At 45.9% G+C, this 23,598-nt stretch overlaps 1 protein-coding gene across 5 annotated transcripts in view; it reads right to left on the minus strand.

Annotated features, from left to right (window-relative positions):
- Nucleotides 1–11,540: 11,540 nt before the first annotated feature.
- ntng1b (netrin g1b) overlaps nt 11,541–23,598 on the minus strand; it is a 76,643-nt gene continuing 64,585 nt past the window's right edge. For 4 of the 5 annotated variants that reach the window (XM_023822321.2, XM_023822320.2, XM_023822324.2 and 1 more), the window contains 3 exons: nt 22,128–22,295; nt 19,198–19,332; nt 11,541–12,888 (listed from right to left, as the gene is read on the minus strand). In XM_023822321.2, the coding sequence (XP_023678089.1) occupies nt 12,629–12,888; nt 19,198–19,332; nt 22,128–22,295 (563 nt within the window). In that variant the 3' untranslated portion in view covers nt 11,541–12,628. The remainder of the gene's footprint in view (nt 12,889–19,197; nt 19,333–22,127; nt 22,296–23,598) is intronic. The other variant, XM_072704317.1, reaches the window with a different exon arrangement.

The following is a 23,598-nucleotide window of genomic DNA, read 5'->3' on the forward strand; positions in this document are numbered from 1 at the left end:
CCTGTGGGTTTTACCTAATGCCACAGAAAAAGGGAGCACAAACACCCCCCTCCCTCCACCTCACTAAGTGATGTCATTTGTCCCCACCCACAATTTTTTTCTCCCTTGCAAATTTTCTTACTCCAAACCGCGATTATGTCCTGCTTGGTCGACAACGAGTGCAAAAACACCTTTTGAGTTGTAAGTGTAATTAAATCAACAAGAACAATAAATTCCCATGAACAATGATGGGCAGATCTGATTCGAAGCCCCATCCACTCCAACCTCGACATGTTTGTTTTGATGGCGAGGTTTTTGATGTCGGTTTTGGAAAAAGGCTGCGAACTTTGAACAGGTTTTGTGAGATTCCGCCATTGTCTGAAAATACCACTCGCTGTCTACTCCAGCTCCTATGGGGGATGAGGTCTGGGAAAAGTAGAGCTAAACCCCAACTGCCTCTACTTGCAAAAACCTTGTTTGGGTGATTTTGGAGCAATAGGACTCTCATATTTAAGAAGAGACAGGAGATACAGAGGTTAAAAAACAGCCTTGTCCATTTGCTGGTAGTATTCAGTACCATTTGCACAATTTTGTCAGCACTAACAAGCAATTAGGCACTTGCAGATTAAAGCTGTAATTATGTACAAATCCACAGTGGAACAGAAGGAATTTCATGGTCCTGTGTGATGCTGGAGAAGGGGTTATCAATAAGCCAGAAATGTTTGTGTGCTTAACTTGGAGCATTAGCATGAAAACAGTGGGCCACAGAGGTCCTGCGTGTAGCTTCACAATCCCTCTGCTTCCCCGCAGATCTTTGCATTGGGCTGCAATTACACAGATGGGCCACAAGAAAAAAACAGGCTTTTTTCACAAGGTGGTGCCTAAGGTTTCGACACGATAAAAAGCCGAAACCAGATTTAGCAAAACAATCAGTGCGTTATCTAGTTGTTGTTCGTAAAAGTCAGAGATGAGTCTCTTCTTAATCTTGCGCATTGATTTAACTTACCTGCTGGTTTATCCATACTGTGTATGTGTGAACCGGGAACTGTGGGAGCTGTTTTGTTTTTTTTTACCAAAGATGATGGAAGTTGTCTGTAATCTGTAGGTATAGCAGCTGGTTTCTGCTATGCCTGTTTTTTGTCGGGCCGTGAGTCGGTTCCTGTTCACATACAGTATAACAGGTAAATACCAGGGAAGCTTCTGGAAGGGTTTCGCCTTAGGCATCGGACTCCAGAGCTAACACTCTTAATCCCCAGTGGCTTCAGAACCCTGGGAACACTGGGGGATTTTATCGGAGAAAACTCAAGTCACAGTATCTGCGCTCCAGCCGGGTGCTGAGGGTTATGTGACTCTTAGCTTATGCTAACGGTACAGCGGGGCCTCCCTCTCCAGCACACCTAATTGCCCCAGGAGTGGTTGGCAGCTCTCTCCTGCAGGCCCCTTTACCAGACAGCCATCCGCAGTCACGGCTCAGGACCCATCGACCTTGCTGGCCCTTGGGGCACCTGACTGTAAATCGGGAATTTGGCCGTTCCGCCAGAGAACCCAAACAGCGCCCGCTTGTCTCCTGTGTTCATCACTCTGCTGGATGGATTAGGTAACTGCAAAACTGCTAATGAATAAGCCATCGCGTGCCATGTGCCTTTCACTGCTAATGTTACTGTTTTGGCCATTTTCACTGCCCTTCGCTTACATTCAGTAACCCTTTGCCGTTTTCTCTGTTTATATGGACACGCTTGAAATTCAAGTTAAGTTCAGCAGCATGGAAGAGCCTAGAGATGTTTTGTCACACATCCAGTTCCTGAGCCGCCCTCCCCCATCGGCCCTCCCCGACGTACGTGGGCGACGCCCACACCTCGAGCCTCATGCCACCTGGCCACCGCCCGCCTACAGCTCACCTGGGTTTTCCGAATCAGTGATCGGAGGGGAGCGTCGTTTTACAGGTCGATGCTGGTTCATCAACACTGGCCCCCTTGGCTGCCTTCCCAGGAACACCATCTGCGGGTGGACTAGGGGGGCGGGGCATCACTCAGAGCCCCCCTTCCCCCCTGCAGAGCCGATTCACTGAACCGCCTCTGAATGCTTGGTAATGCCCCGCCTCAGATGCTGTCAGCAGCCTCTTTTGGCCCGATATCAAGGGATGCACCGTGACCACGCTGGCCAGGTGCGACCGTGTGTGTGTACGTGGCTTTCAGGCGGAACTCATCATGTGGTAACCAGCAGCAACGGAATCCCTGGCAGATTATCACACATCAGGGAACCTTTAAAGGGGCAAGATTCCAGAATTTGACCCTTGGGTCCTCACTATTAAATTTTCCAAGGGAGGGGGTTCCGATGATGAGAACAAATCGCCAAATGATCTTGGAAAAACGATAATTCTGGCTTAATCATAAGAGGGGAGTCTAGAACACTTATGGTGAGAATGCCCTCCATGAAAAAGGTTAAATCATCATGTCAGGCCAGGTTAGGGGCATCAGGCCCCGATGATTGAAGGATGGGTATGTAATCACAGGTCAAAGGTCATACATTTGTCACAATTCATCAGGACATAAAGAAAAGCAACCGAAATGCATCGAAAATAACGTAGTAAATATTTATGCAGGCTCTCCAGCATCTACAGCATGCACATGGCTGTCTAAGTGCGGCGATGCCTTTATCCCCAGGTCTCCGACTTCCGTGGCTCCGTGCCCAGAAGCAGAGATGAGGCCATTACCCTCAGCGCCGTGACTGCCACAGGAGAAGCAGGGTCCGGCGGCATCCCGCGATACGCCGGAGATAAGCAGGAGACGGTGTTTACAAACATGGCGGGCCTCGCTCTGTGCCGGGCCTCGCTCTGTGCCGCGCCGCGGCCGGCTTCATTCCAGGTTTGTTTGTGTCGGCAAGAGACTCCTCCACCTCTCTCCTCGAAGCCTGTCTCCCCTCTGCATCTCTGAATAGCACGTAAATACCTATTCCAGCTTCTGCAGACTACAGCTGCACTTTAATGTATGCCCACTGATGTGGTGTGATGCGATACGGCTGGGATTGAGAGTGAGGGTGGATGTTTTTCAGTTGTGTTTGTTTTTGCCCTAACAGGAAGCCTAGAGGAATCTCTGCTGTAATTTTCCAGTGGATGAAAACAGGTTTTTGGCTGGTTAGACCGCTCTGTTCTGCTCACTGGTAGACATATGGGTCTAGGTGGAAAATGATGGATCTGCTGCACCGGGAACTTCACTGGCAGATGTATGTGTAACATTTCAGGAGATTAATATTCAGGGAGGTGATGGACGGGCCATGGAGGGGCTTGGGGCCACCTCTGGCCTCCCCCACCACCAGATAGAGGGCCTCACCCTACCCCACTTGTGCTGCTGAAAGACGAAGGCAGACCCCCCCTCTCAGAGCCAACACACGCTCCTCATGTGTCATTATGGTGGCAAGCTATAAAACCCAGAATTGCATGAGGCGAGCTACAGTGACCGTGCTTCTGGTGGACGTTCCCGTGGTGCCAACTCCAATCCATTAATGACAGGAAAAGGGGCATCCTGCAGGCCAATCAGCTGAGGCGGGCGCCCCTGTGGCCCCGCCCCTGCCCCTGGATGGCCCTGCTGCGACCGCATGACACATGTCAGCCCGCCGATAATTAAGGACAGTGGAGATGAGCAATCGTCTTTCCTTCCCGGTGTCACAGTGACAACACTGTATGCAGCATCAGCTTGCAGTACCTTTGACAGTCTGATACCTGACCCCCCCTCCCCCCCCCCGCTGATCTACACAGCCACCTGGCGGTGATTGACCCTGTCAGGGCGAGCGGGCAGCGTGGAGTATGGTTACGCTGTGACAGCCGGCGTGCCCGGCGCATTGGCACGCTAACGAAATTGGTGGTGCCGGCTTAATCGGAATTTCCGGCCGCCGGAGTGACCTTGTCCACAGCCCAAGTATGTCTCCCGGGGGGGGGGGGCATGCTCTCCACCCAGAGGGGTGACAAATGTAATAAAAGGCAGCTGGTGACCATTCATTAAGCTGACGGCTCTGAAGACCTGACTGTAAATCTACAGTCATATCTATCTATCATCTATCTATCTATCTATCTATCTATCTATCTATCTATCTATCTATCTATCTATCTATCTATCTATTTATCTATCTATCTATCTATCTGTCGATCTATCTATCTATCTATCTATCTATCTATCTATCTATCTATCTATCTATCTATCTATCCTTTTGCTTGAAATCTATTGTATCTAATCTGTCTGTCTGTCTGTCTGTCTCCCCACTAACGGCTCCAGTTTGCAAATTTTGCTGTGAATCAGAGGCGGGATTTTCTTTTACAGTGGTTGATTGGTGAATCACTATCGACTGGCAGACTTCCTGAACCAATAGCAGGATCTCCAACCCCTCAAATAGCTGACAGGTCGTCAGATTCTCCTCAGCACGCACGTTTTTCCACAAAAACATGAAAAACATGTTCTAAATACCCCTCCCGCCATTCCCAGTGAAAATCTAACAACCTCTAGAGGGGTAACGGACTTTTAATCAATTCCTTGCCTCATCTGTATGCGTGGACCAAGCTTTACTCTCAAACCCGAACTCGTAGAAAAGGTCATATGCAAATGAGATACATAATATCTAATTAGGAAGTGCCCCCAGCTCGGGTGTAGAAGGTGCTTTTTCTCAGAGACCTGCCTTCCCTCCCCTGTGTGGTGAGTCAGGTTGATGACTTTGATCTCCGCCAGCTTGTGATGCTGTGGCTGCACGGGGATGCGCAGGGCCTCCAGACGGAAACCATGACATTCCCACAAATGACAAAGGAGAGGCCTGTGGGGGCTGCAAATGGGGTGTGGCTACTAGCAACCAATCACCAGGCAAAGGGGGTGGGACCAACCTCCTCAGCAGGGCCCTAAGGAGACTGCCACCTTCTGATCCCCTGATGGTGCTTATTCCTTATTAAATACCACCCCCCAAGGTTTTTTTCCACCTCGCCATCTCCCGGGCCTCCCGCACCTTCCAGACTCCTCCTCGCCATCTCCCGGCCTCCCGCGCCTTCCAGACTCCTCCTCGCCATCTCCCAGGCCTCCCGCACCTTCCAGACTCCACCTCGCCATCTCCCGGGCCTCCCGCACCTTCCAGACTCCTCCTCGCCATCTCCCGGGCCTCCCGCGCCTTCCAGACTCCTCCTCGCCATCTCCCGGGACTCCCGCGCCTTCCAGACTCCTCCTCGCCATCTCCCGGGCCTCCCGCGCCTTCCAGACTCCTCCTCGCCATCTCCCGGGCCTCCCGCACCTTCCAGACTCCTCCTCGCCATCTCCCGGGCCTCCCGCACCTTCCAGACTCCTCCTCGCCATCTCCTGGCCAGACTCCTCCTCGCCATCTCCCGGGCCTCCCGCGCCTTCCAGACTCCTCCTCGCCATCTCCCGGGCCTCCCGCGCCTTCCAGACTCCTCCTCGCCATCTCCCGGGCCTCCCGCACCTTCCAGACTCCTCCTCGCCATCTCCTGGCCAGACTCCTCCTCGCCATCTCCCGGCCTCCCGCACCTTCCAGACTCCTCCTCGCCATCTCCCGGGCCTCCCGCACCTTTCAGACTCCTCCTCGCCATCTCCCGGGCCTCCCGCACCTTCCAGACTCCTCCTCGCCATCTCCCGGCCTCCCACACCTTCCAGACTCCTCCTCGCTATCTCCCGGGCCTCCCGCACCTTCCAGACTCCTCCTCGCCATCTCCCGGGCCTCCCGTACCTTCCAGACTCCTCCTCGCCATCTCATCGGGCCTCCCGCACCTTCCAGACTCCTCCTCGCCCCCCATAAAACCAGCTCTGACCTGAAGTTCCTAGTGTAACAGTGAATCTCCTGAATATCCTACTGGAGGAGGTCCGGTGAAAGCTGTTGAAAGTAAAAAAACAGGTTATCTTAGGTAATACTGATGTGGTCACATGATCTGTTCATAGGTTAGGATGCTGAGGTTGTGATCAGAAGGTCACCAGTTCAAATCCCGTGGGTGGAATCGTGATTACACCTGCTTTCTGAATTTTAAGTCACTTTGGATAAAAGCGTCTACTAAAAATGTAAAATGTTTTATTTTATGGTGATGCTGTCATATGATCAGACCCCACCAGGATCCATAGCAGCTCTGCTAACGTTGGAAGTCTATCCCATACTAACGCCTCTCCGTGAGCAGCTGAACTTTGCATTTGCCGACACCGAGAACGATCTAATCACTCCGTCTGCCCGTCTCCGAGGGGGGAGTCACCTCCCAGCAGCTATCGATTTATTTTTGGAGAACGCTCTTAATTAAGTGCTCCTGTCGTAATTTAGGCTGCAAACCTCATTATTCCTTCGGTGTGAAAGCCATGTGCAAACCCAAGGCCGTCATGCAGGTCTTACTAAAATATATATGAGATAGTAAGCAGGTTGGTGGAGACCTCCTGTGTTTATCTGTCTAAACGCTGAACAAAGTCTGCATTCCTTCCCGAATTATTATTTAAGCTCAGTTTGGCTTAATCTGTGTATGGCTGGCAATGTTTATGTTGGGAGATGTGTCTCTCGCTCCCAACCTGCTGAAATAGACTTCGTTGAATAAGGGGAATCGTCAAAGGGAAGAGTGACACTTCTGAGGTATGCCCAGCCCCCCGCATGCCCAACTGACCGCACCCGCGAATCAAGGAAAGGCATTGTGAGCAGTTGCCAGTGTGTCTTCTAAAATATTCCCATTAGGCACTGGGAACCATGGCATGTGCGACTGCGTTTCCCTTATTAAGAGAGTAATGATGCCAGGAAGCAAACAGGAACCCCAGTGCCAAGGATATGCATTTGTTCCGACTACAAAGACGTGGAATGGTCTGGAACGTTCTTCAGCGGCTGGTAGCTGAGCTTTCGCCGTGCGGTCTGGCTTCCCTGGTGCTTGGCATGTGAAAGGCTCTTAATTTCCAGGCAGGAGGGAGAGTGGGAGGGGGAGGGAGAGTGGGGGGGAGGGAGGCAAAGAGAGGGCAGAGATTTTCCAAGAGCTTTGAGGTTTATTCGTTTTAGCCCTAGGGCCTGAAGATGATATATGAACATTTAGAAACGGGTCAAAAAGAAACAGACGTCGGAGGAATGAAGCAGAATTCAATGGCAAAAAAAAAAAATTGCTGTTTATAACTTTGCTCTGTAGGGGGCACTGCTGAGACCTGCGTTGGGTGTGACACACTTATGAGCCTCAGTGGCTGCTGTTTGCATTTGTTGCATGTCCTCTGTTGTACAAGGGACACTGAGGATGCCTCCAGTGCTGAGAGTAGCAGAAATAAATAACTTCTGTGGTCTAAAAAGGTCTAATAATACCATCCGCCAACACCGGAGTCCTTCACATGGAAAGGTAGCAGGTTCTATGGCTGCTGTGACCTGACATTTCCCCCCTCCCATCCCACGCTTCACTGCAAACGAAGACTCCGCCCACGTGCCACATATGTCATCCAATAAGAATGGGGGGCACACAAGTCCATTTTATATTATTGGTGTTTGGACCCAGACGGCAGGACGGGGCCGACCCCTAACTCTGCGTCACCCGGGGACATGCAGGCCCGCCCGTCTTACAGTTCCTTACCACCTAGATTAAATTCTTTGATCATACTTTCTCTGAACATCATTGTTCTAACCACTAGGAATCTGTAGCTCACTGTCCATTGATTTTCTGTAACTATGCTCTTGCTACGTCATGTTTGCTCTTTATTTTAAGTCCAGTGTAATCTGTGCATAATCCTTTGAGTCACTTCAAGCCTCTGTTTTTGTATAGGGCCTTGTTAAAGCCTCGCCCCCCCCTCCCCCCTCCCCCAATTCCCCAAGAATGACCAGGGCGAATCGTTCCATCTGTCCAGCGTCGTGCCACCACAGGCTGAGGAGGCCTCCACCTCCTCATGTTTTACGTAATCGATGCGCGATCCGGCGTCCAAATTCCAATGTCACCCTTAAGTGTCGGTCACTGCAAGGGGTTTGTTTTGTGGGGGGGGGGGGGGGGATAGGCGGTACTGAGAAGGCTAGGTGTCATCCTCGTTGGCCTTCTGCTCAGTGTGGAATCTGGTGCCATGGCGACCGCGGAACGTGAGGCGAAAGGGTTCCTGATTGGTCACTCTCCTTAGGTTAAAAAAAAAAAAAAAAAGGTTACGAAAAACCTGCAAGCGCAGTCCTTCAGAAGTCTGCAGGACCGCAATGAGATGAGCAGCAGAGCTGCAGAGAGCCACTACGCCGGAGTGGAAAGCTGAAAGCATGTAAAACGTTGGGGTTTTGGCGGTGTGACATCATCATGGGGTGTGTGACACTCAGAAGCCTCTGGAGCTGACATGACATTTTGGGATCAAAAACTATAGTTACTCAGCCAGTTTGAAGGGAAGAATGACAATATGTACGTGGAACGTGAAGAGAACAACAGGCACTCATTTTCAAACAGAATGAAGACATAATTAAAATAAGATCAAATAAGATAACAGAAACATCAGTACCCAAAGTACATAACCTAAATCCATCCATCCAAATCCAAAGGGACGCCCACATAACAGATGGCCATTTCCAGAGGGTGTTGGCCTGGGGGGTTTCGCCGTATGGTGGGTGCAGCAACGCGCTGTACCAGTGCATTCTCCCCAACCTGACCCGACCTGACCTCATCCATCCATCATTTAACCACTCAGATAGTACAGGATTATAAGGCAATAAACTTGAACTGTTGTAGAAATTCTAACTTTCTTCAAATGAAAGCTAGCTAAACGAAAGGACTGGTGTTTTCACGCTTCGAGGCTTATTTCTGAAGAGATTCCTTTTCTAAAGATCCCGTCCCGCCCCCCAAACGGCCCCTTTGAGCAGCCCCTTCTATTAGGGCACTGCCCCGCACGCCTGTCACTTTTCACGTTATTCCTGACTCCACACCTAATTAAGCAGAGTAATTAAATTTGTTCAAACATCACATTTGTTGCCTTCATAAGATTACGTGGTTTACCTGAGAATTAAAAAAAATCTCAATTTTTTTTTTAAATTAAGGCGAGTAGGATCTGTAGCATGTAGCAAGCTGACAGGCAAATATTTTCATGTATTTATTTTAATTTTATTTATTTAAGGCTTTCTTTAAAAAATGTAGAATGTCAAGAAAACATGTTTCCCCACCTGTAGCGTGGAAAATACAACACAAACACCCAAATTATACAACACTGCTACTAGAATTACTAATAAACTTTTCATTATAAAATCTGTGTGTGACAAAAGTAAACGAGTGTAAACTGCAATTTTTTTTTTTCACAGTGAAGTCGACTAATAATCAACCTTCACCCTGAGGTCAATTAAATGGCGTTAAAATTCTCTACTTGGAGAATTTGACGGAATCACTAGCACAATGGTTGCCTCGTTAGACAGGTGTCTGTTGTTGGGTAATTGAGGAAGTCATAAAACATCTTCCCTCTAACCTTCACGCCTGCCTTGCAGTTTATGCTGAAGTAGGTGCTGAATGTGAAGATTTTTTAAAAAAGATTTGGCTCAGCATGATGTGTGTAGCTTAGGTATTTAGGGCAGTGCTTCTGAATGGGGTCCCCAGGGATCCCTAGACAGTCCACATTTTTGCTTCCTTACTGGGAGCTAGAAAGGAGCAAAAACATTGACTGTCTGAAGATCCCTGAGAACAGTGTTTGCACAAGAGGTGGTTTTGAAAAACATACTGTAAGAACAATGATACTTCAGATGCACAGAAATTACCGGGGATGTTGTTGGTATCTAAACCTTCCATAGTTTTAGGTGCAATCTCATCATTCTTCTTAAAAATGGTGGGGAATATAAAACAACAGGAGATTTAGATTTTAGATATAAATGCGAGGAGTGCTCTCTGTGTGGAGAAAATGGAAAGCAACAATAGGCATAAATTAAAAACCGCTGCAATGAATTCCAGGTCAAACCTTTCAGATGGTCACGCTTGAGTTAAGCTCAGTGTGTTACTGAATTCATTGCACCAAAAAAAAAAATTACATGGTTTTCATGAATTAATGAATTTCAGCACTTTCGTTTTCTTAAAGTCACTGGGGTGAAGATGAAGTATGTTTATTTTTATTAAAAATTACAAAATTACAAAAATTTTCAGCCTTATGTCTTCACATAAAATATTGTCTATCCTTCATATCAATTGAATTATTTGATATCGAAACTTAATGAAGTTTAAAGCAACTGCTTTTGGTGATCCTACTCACAGCAAAATACAACCCGCCCCAAATGGTCAGAAGGTGAATGAATGGATGACATTTATAAAAACATGCATCTAGGACTGTGAACATTACGGGCGACAGTATGTTTGCCAAAGTCTAGAAGCGACTGGATTTTGGTGGGAACTAAATCTGGAGCTGCCATGAGGAGACAATATATGGGGAAAGGCCCTTTGTCTTGCGTTTACTTATGGATGCATATTCTTTGGCGTACTGTACCGATTAGTCTGAAACATTCATGATGTGATACATTTATCACCCAGTCGTGAATGTATTATAAAATAGAATGCCAGAAGCTGACTAATCGCTTAATGCAAAATGCATGTCCGTATTAAAGAGAATGGCTTCACATCCTCAACAGGCAAATGTGCCCCCCCCCCCCCCCCCCCCCCCAGTTTGTATGCAGTGGCGGAGATACGGGAGATCAAGTCCTCCTTATGTGACATCACTACCCACTAGTTAACCCCCCCCCCCCCAGCAGATATTTAAGTTCAAGTTAAATCAGAATGAAAAGTTTTGCTCCCAAACCCCCCTCCAGAGTCAGCATTCTGAATTTGTCTTGTTATGGATGAATGGTCAGCCAGCTGACAAGACCTACTATATAAACTTCTAAAACCTCTCCGGGAGACATCAATAGCTGTTAATATTTAATTAGCCTTCTTCCCCACCCCCTTAGAAATCTATTTCAATGAATCGAATTGAGCTGAAGATAAATAACAGAAAAACACCAATGATGCTCATTGTGGCTTTGAAGGGCTGTATCCCCCAGTTATGTCTCCCAGTTATGTCTCCCAGTTTTGGCTCCATCCTCATGTATAATGACTTTTGTATCCAATATTTAAGGTCAATAGTCATTTGTCTTAAATGGGGTTGAAGGAACAACAGTAAAATTATGTAGCTTTTGTTATCAGTGTTTACTTTTTTAAACAGCGTTGTATTTTATCAGGATCGCAGTGGGGCTTCTTCAGGGACTCGAATGAAAAACCCAAACTATGGCTCAATGAAATCAGATTGAAAGTCAAGCCTTGAAAAGAATCATACATTGTTGTTGTTATCAGGATATTTTATTTAACTTACTAAAACCTTAGAAATACATTTTACCTGTAGATAAGGATATTGTGTTTTATTTTTTGCCTGATTTTTACTTTGTGAATGATGCAACCAAAAATAGGACAAATTTGAACATTCCCCAGCTAAACGTTGATAATTGTTATATGTATTGTAAAATGTTGATATTTTAAATGTTCATATGTTATCTTGTATCATAAAATCTCCATTATATTTGTTATAAATACGTGTGCTAAGGACATACATTTACTTAAGATTTGTCAATGTTTTAGTGATAATCAAAGTACTATTTTGGCAATAAATACAAACACAAAGCCGATTCTCCCTCTTTTATTCATGTACATTTTCCACTGTTAAAGCAGCAAGAAAACAATTAGAATGTCCTTTGGTGAAGTCTTATTACACTTCAGTATATATGTAAACTGATATTCTTTGATGCCAGCACGTTGCCAATAAAGAGGAATCCACAAGATCAAATCGAAACAAAAATAAAACTTTTCTCTTTTTGACTCTCTCGCCATTTTTGATTAGATATATAACAAGTCGCTTTATTACACGGTCGGCAATAATACAAATAAAAAAGCTATGTATATCTCTCTTTTTTTTGCATCATCATGAAAATATTTTTGTACAAAAATTAAATACACTTATGGCTCTAGAACAACTTTTTTTTTTCCATCCAAGGTGAGAACATACGTTGCTACAGACTGTGATGTTTCTAAAGATATACCAGGACATGAGAGGGCTGATGAAGAGGGGGCGGGGCTGCCGTTACACGCGTGTCACTAACATTGGACGAAAAATCTGTCAATCAACGGGGGCTACGGAGGAACATTCACAAAAGCACAGGAAAGGAGGAGGCGTGATGTGGAGAGACGTGCTGGATCGGCCCAAGTTATCTCCGTTGATTTTCCTTATATCCACAATGCACTGACAGCAAAGAACACTTCTTCAAAACTTTTTTTATTTTTTTTTTGTAATCTTTAAATTTATTCTTGATTTATGTTTAATTTATGCTTATTTTACGCATCAGTCCAGGCAGGCTTGAGGCTCCCAACCAGCACTGTAGTGATGTGGCCCCTGGATGTCCCCAGTACAGTGTGACTTTGCTACTCCGAACCACAACCGCCACGGCCTGGGCTCCAAGACTAGTATCCCATGATGCTTTAGTTAGTCGACTTCCAGCAGCCAAGTGGGCTTTATTTTTTTTTCACAGCAAATGCTTAGTAGCTAGTTTCAATGGGTCTTGTGTGCAATTGTAAATTTCATCGTAAATTCTTTAAAACGGTCGTTCACATTCTTTCCGGGACGTTCCTTGTTGTGTCCCGCCCGTGACATCATTCCTATTGTCCGTTTTATTTTTTTTTTCCCTTGCGTCCTTGTTGGCGCGTACCCGATCCAGCTCAAAGTTCCGCGTCAAGGCGGGCTCTTGGGAGAAGGGCGCAGACTAGGAGGGCCAGTGAGAGCAGGGGTCCCAGGCAGCAGTGGCCAATGGGATTGGCGTGCCCGGAAATGGAGCCCTCGTCACAGCCGCCTGGCTCACCTGCGCACCGCGGCTTCTCGCACAGCAAGCCGCTGAATCCTGCCGGGCACTGGCAGCGCAGGTTGCCGTGGCAAACGCCGCCGTTCTGGCAACGGAGCATCATGTTGTCGCACACTCGAGCTGGTGTGGGAGTGGGGGTGCAGGGAATGGGGGGGGTGAGATAGGGAAGGAGAGGAGAGCGTCTGAGCTGAACCTTGGGATCAAAGACCTTAAAAACATTTCAGTAGAAACCACATTGTGTCGTCAGGTGTTTTTAAACCATTAAAGAGTCTTTAAACCACAAAACATTCCAAGTGTTTGACTAGACCGATGTTTAGTGACTAAAACACTTTTCATTCACCTGCGTTCACAATGCACACTTCCCACAAAAGATATCAGATTAGCAGCTTTAAGCTGTCAGTTTCAATAGGGAGTCGACTAAACCACAAGACAAGCCAGGAGAACATAAAATACCGTATGCTGGCTTTAAAATGGAAAAGCGAATGTCACTGCAGACTGTGACCACACGTCGGTGACTCATTAGTGCTGTTTTGAAACAGATTGTGCCATTACGCTATTCCCAATGCGATACGGATATCAGAAACAGTGGATCCACCCAAAAGCTTTACCCTGAGAATTGGTAATTATCAGACTGTCCTTTGTGTGAGTTTACTGACAAGGCTGCGAACAGCAAGAGGAATCCCGTCTGTCCCAGATGACATACACACGATGCTGGAGAAAAGGAAGCGAAAACAAGTCGCTGGATGTGTCTGAGGATGCAGTTGTACAGTATTTGTCAGATATACGTAAGCAGTTTGATCCTTTCCAAAGGAAGTGTGGTAACTATGTGACTCTGTTACTCTGTATGAAGATTGTCTAGCTCTGTCTGGGTCTGTAGATCTTAGAGGATACGTTCTAATTAACATCCACCAGAAGTGCTGATTAACGGTACAATTAATTACTGTTACAAAGGCAGTTAAGAGCTGAGGTTGAACTAAACCAGCATAGCCTGCTAACCTCTGGATTGTGCCCGATATACACGCTCAAAATAAAAACGGTCACCATTCTACCAATCCTAACCATGTGTCCTAACTACTCGGGTGACTAGCAGACGGATAAGCTCCCCCCCTGAGAAATGGACCACTTTTCTCATGACTAGGCAAAATGGTACCTATCCTCCGGATGAACTTCCAAAAAGGTTCTAGCCATATTTTAGCCAGGAGTGTTTTCTGTCAGTATTTGATCGTTATGGCTTCAGTTAATTCACATGTGACAGTGGGGTGTTAGACAATGTATTAACGTCATTAATCACCTGAATGTATGGCAGCTTTCAGAAACCACTCATGATAATATTTCATATTCTCTAGTCACATGAGATGGTCAGCCAATGAGCAGCTTCTTCTCCTGGTTACTGAGCTGTAAAAACGTCAAGCTCGGAAAGAGCGAAACGTATCAAGCAAATCCTTCAAAGGCAGATGCTCAGAACCTCAGTGGTGAGGAAATGTAACCGATTCCCATAATGCAAAGTCTCCTAAGATGCACTAAAGCAAACACGGTATGTGTGACAATGCGCAGAGCTGGTGTGGCTAGGGTTGACTTTGCAGCATAGTTTTCATGGCCGGTTGTTTATGATGGTGACCGTACACAGACCTTGCTGTGCTATTTCTGGGGCTCCGTGGGGATTTGGGGGGGGGGGGGGGGGGGGGAAGAAAGGAAGGAAAAATAAAAAGAAAAAAGAAAACAAAAAACTGCTCAGTGGTGAGATGAATTAGCAAAAGAAGCAGAGAGGGAGGTTGAGTGGGTTGTCAAGCGTGCTCCTCCTGAGGTTATCAAAGTCAATTCCACTCCCCTCGTGAGTAATCACTCCATAAGGAGTGGCTCTCAGAGTGCAGTATCATCTCCTCCTACTCCTGCTCCCCGTGAAAGTTCCCTCCTTAATGGAGCAAACTCCAGCTGCCTTGTCGTGCATCCGCAGTGTGGGCATGGACGCGTGTTAGCGCTGATGATTTCTGATAAACACACAGGGTGAGGCCCTATGTCACCTTCTGCCTTCTTGCTGTCTCCTCTGTAAGGGTTAGTCTGTCCATCAGAAAGGGGATCTCGTGTAACTGTTTAGGATGTGATGTTATGTAGCACTTCTGGTCCTGGAATAGTTTTATTTGGTTCTTGCTTTGTTACAAGTTGTTCGGTAGCTCCAGCTCGAATATGGCTTACACTTGTACCTGGGCGTTCATTGTTAGTTCAGCTAGCTGCACTTCTGACCATCTGACAGCATGCATTGCAATGTACTGTTTGCGTCACTTGAATGTCGGTTCAGATAAAAACACCTGTGAACGAGGAGAATGTGACGCAGGACATTATCGATAAACAAGGCTGGCTAACCCATTAGGTGACAGGCTAGTGCGCCATCTGCTGAAGGGGAGCCGACATAGCAAGACAATTTTATTTTATCTGTATGCCTCTTACACTGAGGGGGGGAGGGTGTTGATGGTGAAGCTGGCCAAGGCCTTCACGTGAGCTTCAGCCAGCCAGACGCTACCCAGCAGGCCCTCTGTACATGGCGGACATTGGTGCTCAGGTATCGGCCTGTACTCGGCGAGCTGCTGTACACATGTCCAGCCTATGCGTTCAGGGTTCCGGGGGCTCTCCCCTGACACTTCTAGGTGACGTCAGGGGTCTTTTCAGAGACCTATTCCAAAGCCAGCAAACCACATGATCCAGCTCCATCATAAATGTCATGACTGAGCTCCTCATTTAAATGAATTGCTTACATTCGCTTTAATTCTTCAGTTGTGTTAAACAATATAATAATGATTAAAGATTATTAGAATTGTTCCACTGTCTTTAAGGGTTATGCCCCTTAAAATTAATAATACAGCTTCATTTTTAATTAGCTTCCGACTTGTTTAGTAGCCTTAGGCTCCTGTATGGACTGATTAAGATTTCCGAAAATTCACTTTAAATGAATTAATATTCTGTTTTCTTATGAATGATCACATAAAGGCGATGTATTATTGGCACAAATGCATGCTACAGATGTGGAATTCTTTCGTTCTGCATAAGCTGCATAAAATTTATAGTCCTGAAGCAGTGTGATGTGATTTCAGATTTGCAATGCATTCAGATATAATCTCAATTTAGGCTAATTAATAATTAAGTCTCCATTAAGATCCCAGCTGGACTAAAGGCCAACAGACGATATTCAGTGGGCACCATGTCTGAGTTGGGTATCTTCAGAGGCCACTGTAAAGTAGGTCCGGGGCTGCAGACCGTGGGGAAACCACAGGAAATGAGTCGATCCAGCAAAAGGCACCACACTGGGTTGACAGGATTCTGAGCCGACAGCCCTGATTGGTCAGGACCTTGCATCAAACCGACAATGAGTTTGAGGCAGACGGCATTGTGATAGAGGCTCTGACAGATGCAGCTGTCAGTTGTAACCCCGTTTAGGTGTTATGTATAATCATGGAGACTCCCCAGTTTTCTATTTGACTAGCAATGGCAAAGGCGATGGAGTCCGAGTGGATTTAGTGTTTTGGTTCTTAGTCAATAGGGCTGTCTGTCTCCACAAGATTGGTCAATATTAGCAATATCGACAACAACCATTTATTTACAGCTTCTAGGTGCAACAGGGCACAGGACAGCATCTCAGCAACTTACCCATCATAAACCCCACCCCCCTGCCCCCCCAACCCAGCCAAGAAATAAAATCCCCACGTATAACGTTGCGCTTTCAGAAAACATTGTGCAATTAGCAGCTTCATAATAGCATTAAGTCTCTGTCGACTGAATATAGCAGGAGAGAGCTGACATCGATCTAACGTCTGCGAGTTATGGGCCATTTAAATGCCCCGGACACAAACAAACAACCAAACGGGGGCTTGGATATGAAAATGGAACCTGCGGGATGTTTAAGTTCTTCTTAATTGTATAAAAAAACCCAATTACTCAGAGGAGAGTTGACCCCAGGGGACTCCGTAATTACGGGACTGTATGATGGGAAAATGCAGGGGCAATACCTCGCGGTGTCCCTTTACACACAGACATAATATGATTTATGCTTGGCAAAATGCCTAAAAACAAATAGATGTCATACGCAATAATGTCATTAGTGTTAGTACCATTTGAAACTGTCTATGTACATTGAAAATACGTACAAATAAATGGCAATGATATTTGATTAGATTAGATAAACATGGTTAGACTGGGTTCTGCTGACTGCTCCTTAGACAATAGATTTCTAGCAAAAGGATAGATAGATAGATAGACAGACAGACAGATAGATAGGGGAAATTATGGATTATAAGACAAATGTTATATCATGCGGCCAGTTGAAATCAAATGGAATCACATTACGTCTCCCTCACACAATTAATGCCACGATCCCCAAAAGTCCAGCGACGGTAATGGCATTTCAGAGAAGAGAGGCAGGCCTAAAACGGCCATTTATCCTCCTGACTCCCAAATCAGCTATCCCTGCATATGTAAACAGACCGGGCGATGAAAAATGATTGCGGGATTTATTGCGTTTACCTTATTTGTCGGGAACAATATTTGCGGAGGCACGCAAAGAAAATGATTATTTGACGTGCGATTTCGAGTTTTAATTGCATATTTTAATCTGCATACAGATGACATGCCAGGCTCCATATCCTCGTCGGAGGTACAGAAGTCTATGCAGTACTTCCCTTTTTTCTTCTGCCGGCATGCCCGACGCGATGGGAATCCGGGCTTAAAAAATCTCGCGCAGCGAGAGGTGTCACTTAGCAAAACAAACGCGATCCATAAAAACGCGGCTTTCGGTGATGCATGGCTCCCCCTGATCGATGAGCCGCTCGCAAGCTGTACTTTGACATTTCATTAACAGCTGCCGTCGGTGTGAACGCGCCTTTTCTTGGTGCGCGTGTTTTTCCTCCTCGGCGACAGCATTTTAAAATTAAAGCGCACCTTTGCACTTCTGATTGTTGTTTGCATCATATAATAAATTCCAACCCTACTCGTTGCATTTCTATATCTATTACTGTTTAGTAATATTTTTATTCATATGTTTTATATATTTATATATGTATGTGTGATTTTTAAATAGTTATATATAAGCCCCCCCGGGGGGAAAGTAACATGGGGTCATGCTGTTTTCGCCTTTTTCCCGGTGCATGGTGCCCCGCGCACCTGTTCCGCGGCCGCGCCGCCGCTCCTATCGATTCGGGTCGCCCGCCCCGCGCCTATTTACCTTTAATAACTCGCCATAAACAAGCCAGTCTGAGCGACAGGCGCTCGCTGGAGGTAAAAGCCGCCTTTGTCTCGCAGCCCCTCACTGCGGCCGCCTTGCCTCGGGCCTCTTTTCAAACCCCACGCCGCGTTTTCCTTTCAGATCGGGCCAAATGCACTGGGTAAGGGGGGCAGGGGTGGTCAGCCCTGCCGGTCGCTTCAGGTTTTGGCTTAGTTGAGGCCGACTGTGTATTTTTTTAATTTAATATTTTTATGCATCAGAGGATTGGGGCGCTGAGTTTAAAAACAGTTGAGGGATAATTATGTGGGCCCCCTCCATGGCTGTCTCCCCCCCGCCCCCCACCTACCCCGTGTCTATACCAGCTCAGTTTGGGGCCACACCAGCAAAGACTAGGCTTTCTATGATTCACAACCCTTTTGAAATATGAGGCGAGACAGGAGCCATCAGAGCTGCGACGTTTCTCCGGTAATGAAAACATCAGGATGGCGTGACGTGGAGCGCCTCCTGCTGGCCCTAACCTCGCGATGTGGAATCCACAACGATTAGCATAACCTCTGTTTCCTGGTCCCCTCTTCTGTTCCTTCGCTGATGTATTATATGGGTAAATTCTTGAGTGTCCCAATCTAGGCAAAGTAAACTAATTAGCCTGACTTTAAATAATTCTACTCTCACCGTGCACCAGAAACCAACGGTGCGCTGCAGGGCGCTCGCTAAATAGGACAGCATTCGGGTGCCTCGACTTTGAGCTGTGGAATGCATTTGAAATATACCCCCCCCCCCCCACACACACACACACACACACACAGGGAGGGTCATCCAGCTTTGAGTACCATAAACATGGGGGAGGAGGACAGAGTAGAAGGGGGATAGAGTAAGAGAACTCAGGGCTGCGTGTAGAGCAGGAGAACAACAGGGTTTGGGAAGGAGGTGATGTGTACCCCTGTGGATTAGGACTCCCATAATCGCTAGGTTGTTGGTTTAAATCCTGTTGTTGGCAGAGTGATGACATCGTCGGGCCCCTGAAAACGGCCCTTAACTCTGTAACTCTGTTAACTCTGCTTTCCCAGCAGTACATTACTTCTGACAAAAGCATCTGCTAGATAAATAGAACGCAGTGTAGGTAGGCATCTCTGTGATAGGAGGTCTGGCACATTTCTGGTTGGGGGGGGGGGGGGGGGGCGGGCGGCAGGGTCATGCCCACAGCGCAGGCGTCTACTCACATTTACAGCCACTGCTCCACAAGTATCCGGGCAGACACTCCTGACACTTAGTGCCCGTCGCTCCTGCTTTACATTTACAAAATCCGGTGCTGTTACAGTGATCCCCGTCGGAGCCAAAGGGATTACAATTGCACTCTGCAGGAACAAGACACACGCACAAACACGCGCGTGCACACGCGCGCACACACACACACACACACACACACACACACACGCACAGCAGATCCTCATTTATCACCTTCACAGCTCCTGTTACTGTTATTAATGCTATTAAAAGAAATCTTCTGAATTCACAGAAACCCTGTTTTTTTTATTATTATTATTATTATTCTTGGCTGACTTGAAACGGCAAAAAGCATTTCTTTAAACAAAAAAAAAGAGTGATGCTTTAAAGTGATGAGAATGTTCTTTGGGATGCTAGGAGTGACATTAACCTACGATGGATGGGAAACACATGTCAGAAAATGTAAACGTTCTCCATTCTTGCTAAATGGAATCAAGTGGCCATATTCCTGGCATGCGGGATACCGGTAAACCGTGGTAACCAAATGTAATTTAAATCTGAACTTTAATAACAGTATGAGCCGGCGTGTCCTTTTCATACACTGGCATTTAAAAATAGCCTCCCGTGGATGCATTTTATTTTAGAGAGGAAGCAAGCAATATTTTAGGAATAATCGCCAGACATAAATTTCTGAAATCTCTTAGCTAATATCGATGATGATAAAAACTCTTCAGAATTATGCCTGAGCGGTGGATGGATTCAGAATTCATTCTAATGGTTGCTGACAATGATGAACGATGATGGTAACAAATCCAAGGGGTACTCTTAGGTTATTTAGATCATTTATATGAAATCGGTCACGAAAACCGATACTCCTTTCAGCCTTCCCATTGATTCAGCCCATGCCGTTAATGCTTGCTATTCTTTCTGGTTTAAACTGTTTTGTGCAGTGTGCTAAGGGGGCGGAGCTTTGAGGATGCTAATAGTGCCCCATGCCCCGCCCCTTTCTCTCTCCATGCATTTGATTGGTGAAGAAGAGGCTCCGCCTCCACACATTCTGTGTTTATTCATGAATGGGAGTGAATAAGTCTCTGTTGTATGATTCTGTACTTCTAGCATGAACTGACAGGCTCTTCTTGTGTGCATGTGTTTGAATCATGAATCTCAAGCACCCTCTTGTATTTTCAGACACTAATCCAAACTATGCAAGCTCATTATGGCCTATGTTAGCATTTCTGCCACCTTCTGTGCAATATAAACAGGCTGCTTGGCACTAAGTTTTATTTCAATTCCAGTTGTAGTCTAACCTGAAAGCCTTTAACCTCCCTTTGCTCATTAACTGTAAGACTTTGGTATTATGGCTGAGGATGGGATTAGCAGAGTCTGGACATCTCTTTTACACTGGGTTACCAAGTTTGGAAACCTACCATTCTGCTGCCACATATTCAACAAATATTGAAATGGACTTTGTCTCTCTTTTTTAAAAATAAAAAAAAAATAAAGCAAAAATCTATGCATGGAAAGCGAAATATGTTAATTACAGTTAACTTTGATCTGCAAAAAAAAAAACCATGTTATTAAAGATTGCCCAGCAAAATTAGTTTAGCTGAAGACATTCATAGTGATAATTATAATGCCAAGATTAATTTTACACTACTCGCATCAATATTTGCATAAATGAATGAATAATGAGAATTTGGACAGAAAAACGTGGTAACTGCTCCATAAGAATTTAACCGGGTGTTATGCTGGGAACCTTTTTAGAGTAACACCTCCGGTAGCTTCTTCAGATAAAACCTGCCCCAAAAATAAAATCTGAATTCTGATTGGATGCTGTCAGATGTCAGTCACATCATGCTCCTGCAGCATCTCGACGGCCTCGCTGGATTGAGAGCCTTGGTTCCCCCCCGCCCCCACCACCCCACCAAAGACTGAATTTCCCCTTGACAGAGAAACCAGACTGGCAGATATCTCTCTGGGTGACTTGCACTCCCGCCCTCCCGCTGTTACTTGGCAACGAGGTGATGCCAATTCACCAAAGAGTGCTAGTAATTTAAACACCTCCAGGTGTTGGGACATGCCTGAGAGACCCCCTGAGATTTTCCCATTCCTAACTCTTAATGGCTAGTTGCCGGGAGATCCTACCATTATTGTCCCATTACTGTACACAGGGCTGGTCAATCCTACAGGTGACATAGGCGGCCGTCTAGGGCACCAACTTCTGAGGAGGAACTGACTTAGCAAGACAATTTCACTTTACCTTTAATGGGGGGGACTGCTGCTGATGCTCGCCTAGGGTGACACATCAGCTTAGACCGGTACTGACTGGACAATTAAGCTGATATAAACGACACAATTTAAAGTTTAATATTCTTGTTTGTTTTTTGACAGCTGTCTGGCTCTTACACCCCAACCATCTTCCACTTGCCTTTCCAGGTCTGGGACATGAGGGGGGAGGCTGTTAAACTCTAAAATGTCTCCTAATGGGGAGTTTAGATATGTACTGTAAATTATACATGAATACATTTTTAGTTCTGTGACTATAAGGCGATTTCTTTTGTCATGTTGTTTTTGTTTCCACTGCTATCGACATTTAGCGTTAAATGAAGAATCATATGATCGAAATGAGCCTCAAGTTGGAAAGAAACTAGAGGAACTTTGGCGGTCTACGTCTAAATGTCCTGACCGACGTCTGTGAGGGGTGCTGATACAGATGTTCATTTTTTTTTTTTTTTTTAACATAATTTACTTTATTTTTCACTTTTTGCTTTTTTGTTTGCTGGGGACAGAATGAGAATCACACACAGCCGACGTGCTTGTGCAGTGAAAAAGGCAAAAAAAAACAATGGAATGGTCAGAATGGGCAACGGAGCACGAATGACTGATGGACACGAGAGTCAGTGTCGATCGCAGTGGCGAAACTGACCTACGCAAACATTCTCATCGTGCAGCTGTGCCGAGGCGTTTCTGTAGTAGCCGAGTTTGCACAACTGGCAGTGGTGCCCCCTAGTGTTGTGCTTACAGCTCACGCAAATGACTGTGTTTAGCAGCTCGATGTAACTGCACCGGTTGGAGTGGCCGTTGCATTCGCAGCCTTGCAAAGAAGAACAGACAGGCAGGTGGGATGTACAGTGTGTGAGGCAGAGGGCACAGCGCATGCGCAGCTGCAGTGGAGGCGCGCGGGGAAGGGCATGACGGGAGACTGCGGGAGGCACTGCGCGTGAGCGGCCGGCACTGCGTTTCTGCAACATGACGATGGATGGAGCAAAAGCGATGTCAGACAACACAAAATGAGAACTACAACTATGCAGCATTTAACCGTGGCAGACATGACAGATTCATGATAAATTCACTTGCAGGTTTCATCTTGTACGACTGGATTTAATTCAAGGAGCTGGAACTTTGTTAAAAAACAAAAAAACAAAAAAAGAAAAGCTAAAATTCTCAAACATCTGATAGTGTATGAAAGGAATTAAGAGCCCAAACAGGTATATATTTTGGATACACTACAGTACTGCATTCAAAATCAAAATGAGCATGGATTAATTGCAATATTGCAATTGCAATATTGTGCTTTCTGTCTTTTTAAATTTAGAGTGCATTTATTAAGAGCTGCCTCTTCAGGTTGGAGTCTGCAATAGACAAGAAAAATATCTCTGCACCGCAACAATTTAAAGCTAAAGAACAAAACTGAAACGCTGAAGTATCAAGCTAGGAGAGAGCATCCTCACACAAACTCAGATTCTTTTCAGTCATTAGGGGTGGGGGGGGGTCGATCTTCAATTAAGCATCAGTGATACTGATGACACAGACGTCACCCGAAACGTATAGGACACCCGACCGACAGACGTCAAGTCACAGTGTCAGATGAATCTATCTTCTGGAATGCCGTCTGTTACTGAGCACGCTAAGGTTTTATGGAAGAGGATAAAAATAGCATTTAGCACCTGGTGAAAATTACACAGATCATAGATCATGATGAGGTCTCACCTGATCGAACTTTTAAACAAACAGCTGCCGAATTTGAAACGACCTTAAGATTTCACACATTAAGGTGTATTTAACCACTCTGCTCCTGGCAGCGAACCAAAGGCAGGTCGTCGATCCTTGATCCATCTATCAGATGCACCAGCAGTCAGACTTGTATCACATGATTTCATGTTAAAACCCACTGACTGTCATGCTGCCCTTGTCTGGCTAATGTACACCTCACTCCTCACACTTATCTTAAAAATTGTTTCACGGAACAACAAGAAAACGGAACTAACTGTGACAAATGAACCTGGTTGTAAATGTACTACATATTTACATTTTCATGGAAATACAATACATTCTGAAAATGTACATTTAAGACTGAATTTCACTATGTAGAACAGTAAACTTTATTTGCAATGCAT

Source organism: Paramormyrops kingsleyae, chromosome 21 (genome assembly GCF_048594095.1).
Source record: "Paramormyrops kingsleyae isolate MSU_618 chromosome 21, PKINGS_0.4, whole genome shotgun sequence".
NCBI lineage: Eukaryota > Metazoa > Chordata > Actinopteri > Osteoglossiformes > Mormyridae > Paramormyrops > Paramormyrops kingsleyae.